At 44.9% G+C, this 12,325-nt stretch overlaps 1 protein-coding gene across 1 annotated transcript; it reads right to left on the bottom strand.

The window, feature by feature from the left end:
- Positions 1 to 567: 567 nt before the first annotated feature.
- Positions 568 to 12,121, bottom strand: hlfa (HLF transcription factor, PAR bZIP family member a). Its single transcript, XM_086175523.1, has 4 exons — positions 11,723 to 12,121; positions 10,611 to 10,973; positions 3,740 to 3,954; positions 568 to 3,354 (listed from the first exon to the last, which is right to left on the bottom strand). Exons 1-4 carry the CDS (start codon positions 11,835 to 11,837, stop codon positions 3,139 to 3,141), a joined length of 909 nt encoding a protein of 302 aa, XP_086031649.1. The 5' UTR covers positions 11,838 to 12,121; the 3' UTR covers positions 568 to 3,138.
- Between the last annotated feature and the right edge of the window lie 204 nt (positions 12,122 to 12,325).

Here is a 12,325-nt window from a genome sequence, read left to right as displayed (position 1 = left end):
ACATTCAGGAGGTTAAAGCTTGCAGTGTTGGGGCAGAGAAAGACAGATTGGTCTGTATTTCTATCACTTCCTGCTTCAAAAGTCTCTTCACATTTATCCTCATCCCTGCATTATTTAGTCATATAGACCTGAGGTTTTCAAAATAGGAGATTGAAGGGTGAATGAAACGTTGGGATACTTCGCTTCTGATTTTTACTTTAAAAAAATGCATTAATCCTAAAATCCAGGATCAAGCCAGTCTCTACCTGTACTCTTACTATATTAGTTCTTTGCGTGAAATACACATGACATAGAAAGATTACGACATGGGGCGGCAGGGGGGGCATTTTCCACATTTTTTCCAGAGAGGAGGCCCTTGAGTTTTCAGAGTAAAACATTTTGGACACTTTGAGTCTGTGGCAGGGCGTGAGGTTTGTCTGATTCGGGGGTCCTGATGGACAAAGCAGGATTAGAGCATTTGCGCTAAAAATGAACGGCAGTTTGGCGCTGCTGAATTTTTCCAAGACGTCTGTAAACTGTCCCATCTGGAGTCTATGGAATATCAAAATACCACTATGTGCATCTGTCTTTGAGTTATATACTTGTATTCTTTAATAATATTCTGGATCTGTTGTGCCTTTAAAATACATAGTTCATTAATGTATAGGAAAAATACTGTACAAAAAGAACAACTTATAGATTAGGTTTATATAAACATATCTCTTGTAACCAATATATCATCTCTGCTTGAATTGTTTGGTCTGCATTAAACAATCTGATTGGGTCAACCACAGTATCGGACAACACCATCCAACTTCTTTTTTTTTTTTTTTGTGTTGTTTTGTTTTTTTTTCTTCTCCCCAAAATCTTTTACATTCATACAGCCAACTGGAAAAGAAGGCGGACACAGAGCTACAGAGACTAGACTCATCTGATCCTCTAAAATAAAAACACGCAGATGCTAAAAACTGAACGGAAGCGAAAAAGAATTATCAACAACTCTGCGATGGGGGAGTGGAAGGGGGTAGACGAAAACAAGCAGCTCTGAAAGAAATCATGCTGTAGGAGGCTAAAAAGACAACATATGAGCAGTATCAATACTAATGATGATATATGTATACATACATATATGTGTGTTTGTGTGTGTATATATATACTGCTCAAAAAAATAAAGGGAACACTTGAACAACACAATGTAACTCCAAGTCAATCACACTTGTGTGAAATCATAGTGTCCACTCAGGAAGCAACACAGATTCATTTTGACTTGTTTTAAGGACATTACATCAAAGTTGGATCAGCCTGGAGTGTGTTTTTACACTTTAATTTTGAGTGTGATTCCTAATCCAGACCTCCATGGGTTAATACATTTGATTTCCATTGATCATTTTTGTGTGATTTTGTTGTCAGCACATTCAACTGTGTAAAGAGCAAAGTATTTCATAAGAATATTTCATTGATTTAGATCTAGGATGTGTTTTTTAAGTGTTCCCTTTATTTTTTTGAGCAGTGTATATGTATATATATATATATATATATATATATATATATATATATATACACACACATATACAGTATGTATGTATCAATACATATACATACATATATACACGCACACATATATATATTTGTGTATAGATATATACATATACATACATATACATGTGTGTATATATATGTATACGTACATATACATATATATGTATGTATATATACATATATATACATATACACTCACACATACAGACATACATACACACACGTGTATATATATACATATATATATATATATGTATATATACATATTAACAATCTTCCATCTGAGAAATAAAGGGCAGATAAATACAAGGCCAAGGAAACTGGAGCGAGAGGAGGAATTTCACCGGGTCGAGCGATTGTGAGACACGCCTTAGTGCAGAGGTTAGCGAACGTCGGTTAGCGAAGGTGAGCTAATATGCGGAAGGGGGCAGGAGAAGGTGGATAGGTAGTAAAAGTTAGTTTTAGTCGGTTAATGTGAGAGAACTTATTGCTCAGTGTGGTGAAAAGCTTTGTTAAAATCTGGGGGATGCCCATTTGTGTTCCAAAGAGGAGCCAGAGGGGATTTTTTTTTTCTTTTTTCTTTTTTTCTTTGTTTAAGATCCTTTAAAAGGAGAAAATAATGGGGGGGAAAGTGTTGTTAAAAAGATCAACCGGGAATCATCAGAGCTTTTTCATAAAGACTTCAGGAATAAAGCAGTTTCACATGAGCTCGGACCACAACATTTGCACCGATGCTAGCAGCTAGCTTAGCAGTCACCGTCCTGCAGCTGTGTATTATGCGAATAACTCAACATAGGGGGGGGGAGGTCAGCTTTTCACTCGGGTGAACGTGGACAATAAAATGAAACTCCTGTGCTGAAAAAATGGTGGCTGGTGTGGAACAGCTTCTTACGGAGGCTCTTGAACGCATCACATGAGCACAGAGGGAGGAGGAGGAGGAGAAAGAGGGAAACAGTTTTTAGCCCCGATCTCATGTATAAAACTGTATGAAAGTGAAGAACACAATGACATAGTCTGTCAAAAGGGGGAGGTACCAGGGTGTGTGTGTGTGTGTGTGTGTGTACGTGTGTGTGTGTGTGTGTGTGTGTGTGTGTGTGTGTGTGTGTGTGTCTGCATGCATGTGGGAAAGGGCGTTAGCTGGTGGAGGGGAGGGGAGTGGGACTCAGGGCGGCTCATCACTTCTCACAGTACATTAAGGTAGAAAGTAGTTATGTGGAAATATACCTCTGTGAGTGTATGTGTGTAACTATACCCACACACACGCATACACGCATACACGCACGCACACGCGTACACACACACACACACACACACACACACACACACACGCACACACACACACACACACACACACACACACACAAGGTTTGTGTTCTGAGTTGAAGAGAAATCAGAGGAGGAACACAAATCGAAACTGATGATAGAAATTACAGTTGTAACACCAGAATCATACAGGTTTGTGTTGGGTGAAGGCAGGGATGTGGGGGCCGGGGGGGGCAGTGCCACTGTGAGACACATTGTCCTTCAAATTCAGCAGAGGTTGGAGGGGCTGGGAGGGGGGGGGGGGGCCTAGGTGGGATGGGAGGAGCAGTGGGTTGGGGGGATAAGAAGGGGGGGGGCTCACAGGGGCCCATGCCGGGCCTCATATTTGCCCAGAATGTTCTTGCAGCGGCCCAGCTCCTTCCTCAAGTCCGCCACCTCCATGCGGAGCGCGGCGTTCTCCTTTTCCAGGAAGCCGGCGCGGATGGCGATCTGGTTCTCCTTCAGCCGGCGGGCGTCCCGGGAGCGCTTGGCAGCCACGTTGTTCTTTCTGCGGCGGGCCCAGTACTTGTCGTCCTGCAGGGAGGCGAGAGACGAGTCAGCGCTTTCAGTTTCGCGGCCGGCGACACTCACACCCACGCCCACGCCCAGTTTGATCAACGGGTTCCCTCACAAAGGCAAAGGTGTCAGACAGAGAAGAGAGGTGCGTCTAATAAACCCCCAACTCCAAAACTCTAGAGGGCGCTGTGCAATCCTCAGTTCCGACGGCTCATCGGTTGACAGAAAAGGGACTTTAATTTTTCTTTCTCGCTTTTCTGTTCTGATTCATTAAATCTACAGAGAAATAAAACTACATCAGTGTCCTTACACGAAGGGGAAAAGGGGGGAAGATCTGATCAATTCAAGCATGTATTTGACCCTTCGACCCGCAGGGGGTCTTATAGCCCCTCCTCCCGCTCACCTTGAGATCCTCTGGGATGAAGACCTTGCGGGCTTTTTTGATCATGGGCTGCGGCTTCAGCTCCTCGGCTGAGAACTTGCGCTTCCTGGGGTCAAACATCTCCTGGCCCGGCACGCTGGACAGCGCCAGGTCCGCCGGGTCGGGGTCGTAGGTCACGGGAACCTGGATGGACTCCGGGTCGATGGGGCTCGGGGTGTCCCTGGCCGACGGCAGAGCTGCAGAACAGAGGGAGGAAGCCGTCATTTTCTCTGTCGGGACGAGGAAGCCGCCCCATACCCTCCCCGGGATGAAAGGATTGGACTTGAAAAGAAATCTGATGCGTCTCTTAGTTTTAATTGAACATTTCTATTATTTTTTCATTTCTTCTATTTTTTTTTGATTCAATTGTCAGTTTTAATTGAACGTTCCTATTATTTTTTCATTTCTTTTATTTTTTTGGATTAAATTGACAATTTTTAATTGAACATTTCTTTTAGTATTTCATTTCTTTTATTTATCTATTCTTCATTAAATTGTCTTAAAACGGTAACCACTCCATATTACACAATGATAATATGGAGCTGGCTTGACTTAAAGACTCCTTCTTTAAAACCGTTTGTTTTTAATAAATTCCTCCAGCTGAATATTATGTTCTTTTTATTCTCCACAGGAATAAATTGAACCCGGGGTGATAAACTTCAGCTGCTGCTCTGAACTAAACTGGTTGAATCTAAAAAGGTTCCAGTATTTGTTATTTAACTATATTTCCCTGGTCCGACCAGCAGATGGCAGCGCCACACAGGAGCTGAGAATCCCACCTCCTTCCCGGCTTCCTGGTCGATCGAAGACGGTCATCGTCTCCGATTGATTGTTTCGAGACATTAGCATCTTTCTGTTATTGTCGCTCGGACGCCCCATGGCGACCCCCCCCCCCCCCCCCCCCCCCCGAGGGGCCTCAGCATCAGGGCCCAAATCGGACAGTTTGACGGGCGTCATCGAGACTCTTTTGGTCTTCTTGTTTGGTGAAAAATAACTTTTTTAACGGGCCCATTTTTCACCTTGAAAACAAAAAGCAGCATTCACAATAACTTTGAAAAAAAAAAACATTTGTGTTGGAGGATTTCAACACGCCGCATAAATTCACTGCTGCCTCTGAATTCCCCGCAGAATGCAAACCACCTCTTGGGGCAACAAGTTGAGGGTCAATCCTCATTTTCAGGAAATTTATGTCATTATTTTCAAGCTGAAACATTTGTAAGTACCTGTTGATTCCCCCCCCCCCGACGTTTTTCTCCGATACTTTGATATCATTTTAAAATGTTAAACCTTCATTCCACCTCTCCTCTGTAATCCCTCCCTAATCCAAGACAATTATAGCCCTACAGCCATTCAAGAACCTGCCAGAAAGCTCCTTACAGACCAAAACTAGACCTCATGTCCTGACCAATCTGGCAGAACATGGTCATCGCAAGGCCTGAAAATAGACGCCTCTTCCTTAATCCTTGGCTCCCATGACACTCGCCACTCGTTGTGACCTCATAATTAGCGGTGTTAAAACATGGCGGCGTTGCAGGTACAGCCTGCTTGGTGACCTGGAGGAACATCTCCGCTGCCTACACCCTTCGGAGGAGGGGGGTTGTAATCCCAAACTACCAGGACTATCTGCTCAGGGACAAGTGACCAAGTCCCAATCTAACAAGACAAACATTTCTTTTGTTGAGTAAGTCCAACAAGTCAAACACACACACACACACACACAAACAAACGTGGAAACAAACAAACAAAAAAGAAGTTGGAGTGAAGATGCAATCCACTCATCAGTGAGTGTCACAATGCTTTTTTTATCGTCACAGACAAAAGCTTAGTAGGGTCCTAATTACTAGGGCTTTTACTTTTTCTTGTAATATGGGTTTGATTTAATTAGTTTTACATTCTGTTTATAATTTGAGTTAATAATGGGGTGTGTGTGTAAATAGATTGAATGAACAACTTGAAAACCATATCCGGGGTCTGATACTGACTGGTTAAAAAAAAAAAAAATTAAAAAAAAAAAAAAAAAAAAAAAAAGAGTAAAGGCCAAATTCAAGATTCATAAATACCAAGAATCCTGTATGGGGTTTGACTCAGTGGGGATTGCATGAACATCAAGAGTAAAATAAAATTCAAAAAGGAAGCCGCAACAGAAAAGTTGACAACTGACATTATTCTCATGTTTTGAAGAGGCTTGTCGGTGAGTCACAAATTTAATAGAAATAATTCACATATTTGTTTATGGACTAAAATGAAACAATTAAAAAAAAATCTAATAGAATTAGTAAGTAGGAAATGACTGAAGCTCTGAGTCCTGCAGGGAAACAAATCCAAGTCAATGTAGTGATCAATATCTATATCTGCCATTGCTGTTCACTGATCGATCAGCATCTCTTATACTAACAGGAATCATTTTTTGTAAACACTATACTGATATTCAGGTGGTGAGTTCAGGCACACCAAACTCAAGCAGAATTTCATTTCTTTATGTTACAATAGTATTTTGTTTTTCATTCAGGTGACAACAATGTATCCAATATGAATGTCCTGCTTCTGATTTTCTTTTTAACCTAAAACAGGCGAAAGAAAAGATTAACAAAAAAATTAAAAAATGACTGCTTTTAAAGGAGTGGATCAAGAAGATTTTAGCATATTCCAGACTCTGGTCTGATCCTGATCTCACACCGCAGCGCCCTTTGACCCGTTCTCCACAAAACCGCACCTTTGACCACCAGCCTGGTAGGACACACAATCCCCCCCCCCCAAACCCAACCCCCTTCGGAGCTCGGTGACACCCACCGCTCATTCATTCTCTCGTGATAAGACCGTTGTCAGCCACCTGCTGCACGGGCTGCTGGCATATTCAGGGGTGGGGTTGGGGTTGGGGTTGGGGTGGTTGTCTGGTCAAGACCAGACTTGGTGAGCTGGAACAATATTGGCGGCACGTGACAAAAGCACAGCCGAGTCCATGTGATCCGGGCAGAGTACAGGCTGTGCCTTGGCTCCGGGGCCCGGCTGTCGAAGCCCAGGAACACTGGACGGGAAGTGTGTGTGAGGGAGGGGGAGGGGTGAGAGGGAGGGAGGGGTGAGAAGAAGGAAGGGAGGGAGGATGATGCCGTGACAAGCTCTTGTTTGGAGCTCGGCGCTGCACATGGCGCTTGCATGTGTCAGTCACATGGCCTGGCATGCTGCAGGAAACCCCAGCCGCGTTCACGTGAGAGGTAAATGTGAAAACGCGCGCAGAACCAAAACAGAACATCAGCGCGGACACACACACACACACACACACACACACACACAGACGCGGGAAGGAGTCGATCCCCCTGCGGTCGCACACATGTGCGCACAGGTCGGTGCGGGCTGTACTGCACCCACTGTTCCAATGTCAAAACTCAGCTGAACACGGCGAACTGGAGGTGTGTGTGTGTGTGTGTGTGTGTGTGTGTGTGTGCGTGTGTGTGCATCGGCTGACGGACTGATTTAACCCCCCACCCACCCCAGCTTTACATTGAACTGAACATTTAATCTTAATTTGATATTCTAAAATGCAATTTTTAATCCCATCGCAATTAAATCAGATGGGCGGAGCAGAGAAACACACCTGTCAATCATCCTACACTGGGAACATACATTTCTTGCAATGCATTGATTGATTGATTGATTGATTGATTGATTGACATATTGTGCCGGCCCATCAATGTGAAGGGATTAGATACTGTGAAAGGAAGGCAGCTCCAATGATCCCGGGGTTATAAATTAATAATCTGGATGATAATTGACACACAAAGTCTCCTTTCTTTTTGTACGATTTCTCTTTGTCGTAAAACGAGTCTTTCAGTTTTGAATGTTTGAGAAGAAGCACCATGTTGGCGTTGTTTGTTTAAAAACACTGCATAGGAGACACTCTAAGGCGAACGAGTTTCTCCTGCTATCTGTGCCTCCCACAAGAGGGGGGGATGTGTCAGAACATACACCTAGCCGATGAGCAGAGCGTGTGTGTGTGTGTGTGTGTGTGTATGCCACATACACTTGCTTGACCAGGCACACTCAGCTACCCTACAACACACTGCACTCCGCTGATACTTTTATTCTACAGGAGTAGCTTTATCTTCTCGCAAGCAGGAGACATGAATCTATAGGTCCTCCAGATGTTTCCCGAATATCAAAATAAATTGAAAAAAAAATTTAAATCAACCATGAATCAGCCGACTGTTTGCGACTGCTGCTCCCCTCCAGGCCCATCATGGGTTTGTTTCATGTAAACAAATGTTTGTGTTTGTGTATGGGTGGTCCCACTGCTGATAAAGTGCGGGGGGGGGGACACACTATCCAAGCCCTGGTTTTATTTTGGAAATGTTCCCCTGATGTTTTGCTTGTCCTTGTGTCTCCAGAAATACTACTTATCGAATTCCCATCTTCAACACTGACTGATTACCACATTGATCACCGATCAGCCCCCCATACGAGCGCTACGACACGATTACTACAACGTTTCGTTCGCTAGTTTTGCTCCTTGGGGCGTTGAACTGGAAGATTTGTGATATTATTATCATAAATTTTAGTCTATTGATACACTTCCATTTTTATAACATTTAATTTCCAAGGATTGGCAAATCCATATTATGATAGTGCTTTCTTAATTCAGATATGGAAATTTATGCAACAGAGTTTATAGTACTAGGATTTAAACTGGGCATCTAATAAAACACATTCATTGCAAACAGCATCTATTTCATCCGTCTATACTAGATGAACTACCATACTGACATGCTGTGATAAATGATGGATCGATATTGTTGATTTAATCAGGATTATGGATTGTTTTTCATCTCATGTAAGTGGTTTTCTTCTCCTTTCTCAGTGGACCTGTGGAGGATTGAGGATTTATTCCTGGATATTTCTGAAGAGGAGAATTACGCAATTATTACTACATTTAAATGGGCTTAAACAGGCTGCCTCCGTCTTCCCCGCCTCCACTCCGTGAGACAAAACACTGACAGGAAGAACGCGTGTGTGTGTGTGTGTGTGTGTGTGTGTGTGTGTGTGTGTGCGTGTGTGCAAACAGCAGTCCTAAAATAAGACCCAGCTTCGATCAGGAATGAGCAAATACCCCCGAGCCCCTGTAAAACACCTGGAATCAACTGAGCTGTTTCTAAACTGACACCTTGAACGTGGGATCGGACAGGGGAAAAAAACGAATTTCAAAGCCCCCACCACACCGCCTGTTTGTATGGATCATTTGGTTTGCTCAATGTTGATCACAACAGAAACAACAGAAGATTGAGACATTCTGGCTTCATTGATCAATGATCTGAAGTCAGGCAGTCCAACTGGACCGATGTTTTCTATGATGAAGTTAAAAAAAAGGCATTTTATAGATATTCGATATTGATATGTGGCCCAGCTGCAGGATGATCGAAAATTACAAGCTGATCAATACAGCTTGTTAATGCACTCTTGGCAACAACACTGGCATCTGAATGGTGTTAACAACAGTCTCCATCATTTCTCACTCTCTCTCTCTTACACACAAACACACACAGACACACACAGACACACACACACCTATTTCAGACACCCAAAAAACAGTGGCTCTGGACCAGCTGTTACAAAATTCAACATATTGGTATGAACTGCAACTGGCTGGCTAATTGGAGCCCGTTTTAATAGGATTTTCTTTTTTTTTTTTCCTCTGAGAGCTCAGTTTAATCACCTGGCTCCGTCCAAACCTTCTCCTGCGCTTGAAATAAATACAAAGGGCCGCCTTTGTCAACAATCTCTTGGCTAAAATAGTTGGGTTTGTACGTGTGGATGAATGTTCAAACCCCAAACACACCAGGGGGCCCAAGTCATGCTTTCTTAAAAAGGCAAGACTGTTGCAAATACAACATTGTTTACCCTGGTGCAAAACGCTCAAACGGCAGGCTTCCAGGCGGTCCTTGAACACAAGGGGCCGAATCAAATGACCAAATCTAATCTGCCACGTTAAATCCCCGCTTTGGTTCTCCCAAAAACCACTGTCACAGAAATCTGACTTGATATTAAGAAAAAGTCCACATTTTCAGTTCTGAGACAACACCGGACAAAACGTCCGCTGACGGGAGTTTATAATGATCGTCGACTCGGGTCAAACTCAATGGCACACGTTGTTTATGTGGACTCCTTGTTTTAGAGTTTGTTGCATAACTACATCCTGCTGCTGTCGTTTCGGCTCTTTGTTTGGGACCTCACGCCGCTGAGCAAAACTGCCAGAAATATACGAAAAAGACTGCCTGGTTTATCGGCTTGTTGAGAAACAACCCAGATGGAAACCGGTTCGAGCCCCCGTGACGGCAACATTGCGGGACCAAAGTTTAACCGGTGACCTTTGGAGTCCGTTTCACGCGACAAGGAAGAGCAACATCTAAACTCTGAAAGGGGACGAGCTTCAACGCAAAAACACCTCAGCCAGCGAGGCCTGAGTCAAACCAGAGCCGACCCGGTTCCTCTGGTCTGACAGCTCGGCCCTCTCTGGGTTGATAATCATTACTGGTGAATAAACTATGGTGTCACCGTAAGCGGCTCGGTTTTCTACCAAAACAGCTTTGCCTGTTTGTTTTCTTCATCAAGTACAGGCCCGGGGGATATTGGACCGAGCGTCGGGCAAATCCTCCCGAGCCCCGTCCAAGAAGCTGAGGGCCCTTCGAGGGGAAAAACAATTCCTTCGGTGACACGAACCGCTCTGGTCATGTGATGGCCGTGACAGTGAGACATGTTGCGTTTTCCGCAGGTGTGCAAACTGCAGCCACCTCCGACCCCGAGGAGGTGCGACCGAGATAACGCGCAGGTGTGTTCTCGGGTGCACAGCGCGAGTCCCCCCTACCTGCTGTGCTGCTCGGGCTGTGGAGGCAAGTCTGCGGCGCGATGCCTGTGTGAACGGAGGTGGTGGCGCGGCTGCTGAGGTCCACCACCGAAGACGCGGGCGGGGCCTGCGGTGGCGCCTGCTGAAGGGCGGCCTGGGGGGACTGCGTCGCCTGCGGGGGCTGCTCGCTCTGGGCCGTGTTGGCGGGGATGCCGTTCTCGGATAGGAACTCCTCCAGGTCCATGTACTCCAGCTGAAAGTTGTCGCCATCGTAGGGCAGGGTTTTGTCCCACAGCGTCGGACCCAGGAAGGCCGACTGCGGGTGGTTGGCCACACCGCTCTCATCATCCAGCTTTTTCTCTTTCTCCTTCTCTTTGCCAAATCCTGAAAAACATGTTTGCACACAATCATCTCATTGTCTTAAAGTGGAGGAGGATCACGGGTCACTGCACGGATATAAATAGAAAGTACACCACTTTTCATCTTCAAGGGTCACTTCAAACAAACCAAGATTGAAGAAAGATTTTTTTCCATGTTATTTTTTTTTTCCCCAACGCCGCCTCCTCTAACTTAAATATGCATGAAGGAAATACTTGAAACATTCAAACACGGGCAAATATATCGATGAGCATTATTATTATTATTATTATTTTTTAATGTCCCTGGGAGTCTAAGAAAAAGCCTGTCAAAAATAAAATCAACAATTTTTGAGACAGCGGACCGGCAGAGTGCGCCCTCTATCGGCCAAGCCGGGAACTGCACGGTGAATCCCATTGAAGGGGAGGGAAGCGTTAAAGGTTATCAAGGGATCGAAGCTGCGGTCGCACGATCGCACGCAATGCCGACGAATTAAGCGATACGTGCAAAACAAATCGCCGGTTAGCCTGGGCTTGCATTAGTGCGACACGATATTTAGATTTAGATACGAATGCGATCACATATAGATAGATACATGTCATTCTTCAGGTAATGTCAATCCATTTAAAAAGGCGATTTCCCGGTGTGTTCACTGACCCGCAGCGATTATCCGACAAAACAAGGACGTCAGCTGAACGATAATAAGCGGGGAGAAGCCGCGGTCGGTCTACGTGCAGGAAAACTTTTTTTTTTTTTTTTTCCTTTTTCCAACGAACCTTCATCGTGATGGAACGGCAGCTTGAGCGGGTTCTCCAGCAGGGACTTGAGGACGCCGTGAGTCGGCGGCAGGAAAGTTGGGTTTATACGAAGCGGTCTGGCCATTTTCTCCATCTGTCTTCAAGGGCAAGTGGAGAGGAAAGTTCTCGAAGATTTTTTTTTCCCCCCAGGAAAACAGACCGAACCGTCCGCCCGGTCCGCGGAACAATGAAGGAGGAGAAAAAGGGGTCTCCGGCGCTCGGAGGAACGGGACGGCGGGCGGCTGGTAGCTGGCTGGCTGAGGACTGGAGGCGGAGGGCGGAGGGAGCCGAGCTTTGACGGAGCTTCGGCGCTCCTCCGTCCATGTGCGGAGACGGACGCCGGTGACGTCAAAGCAGCGGGAGGCGGGGACCAACGGGGGCGGTGCATTCACGAAATGTAGGAAAACAGAAGACGCGCTGTGTTGCCTTCAAATCTATCGGAAATTGCAGACTTCCGCCTTGACCCTGTTGTGTTTGATTCAAAGCGTTGTTTTTTTTTAAGTTTATCTTTTTAGAAAATACAAAGGGAAGAAATCCGTCAACAAACAGCGACGAAGACTTATTTGTCGAAAAATTGAGAAT

The sequence above is a fragment of the Fistularia commersonii genome, chromosome 28, assembly GCF_037954325.1.
Source record: "Fistularia commersonii isolate RoL2024-O1a breed Wild chromosome 28, RoL_Fcom_v1.0, whole genome shotgun sequence".
Classification (NCBI taxonomy): domain Eukaryota; kingdom Metazoa; phylum Chordata; class Actinopteri; order Syngnathiformes; family Fistulariidae; genus Fistularia; species Fistularia commersonii.
The sequence above is the reverse complement of the archived record's forward strand: the minus strand, read 5'-3'. Positions and strand labels throughout refer to the sequence as shown.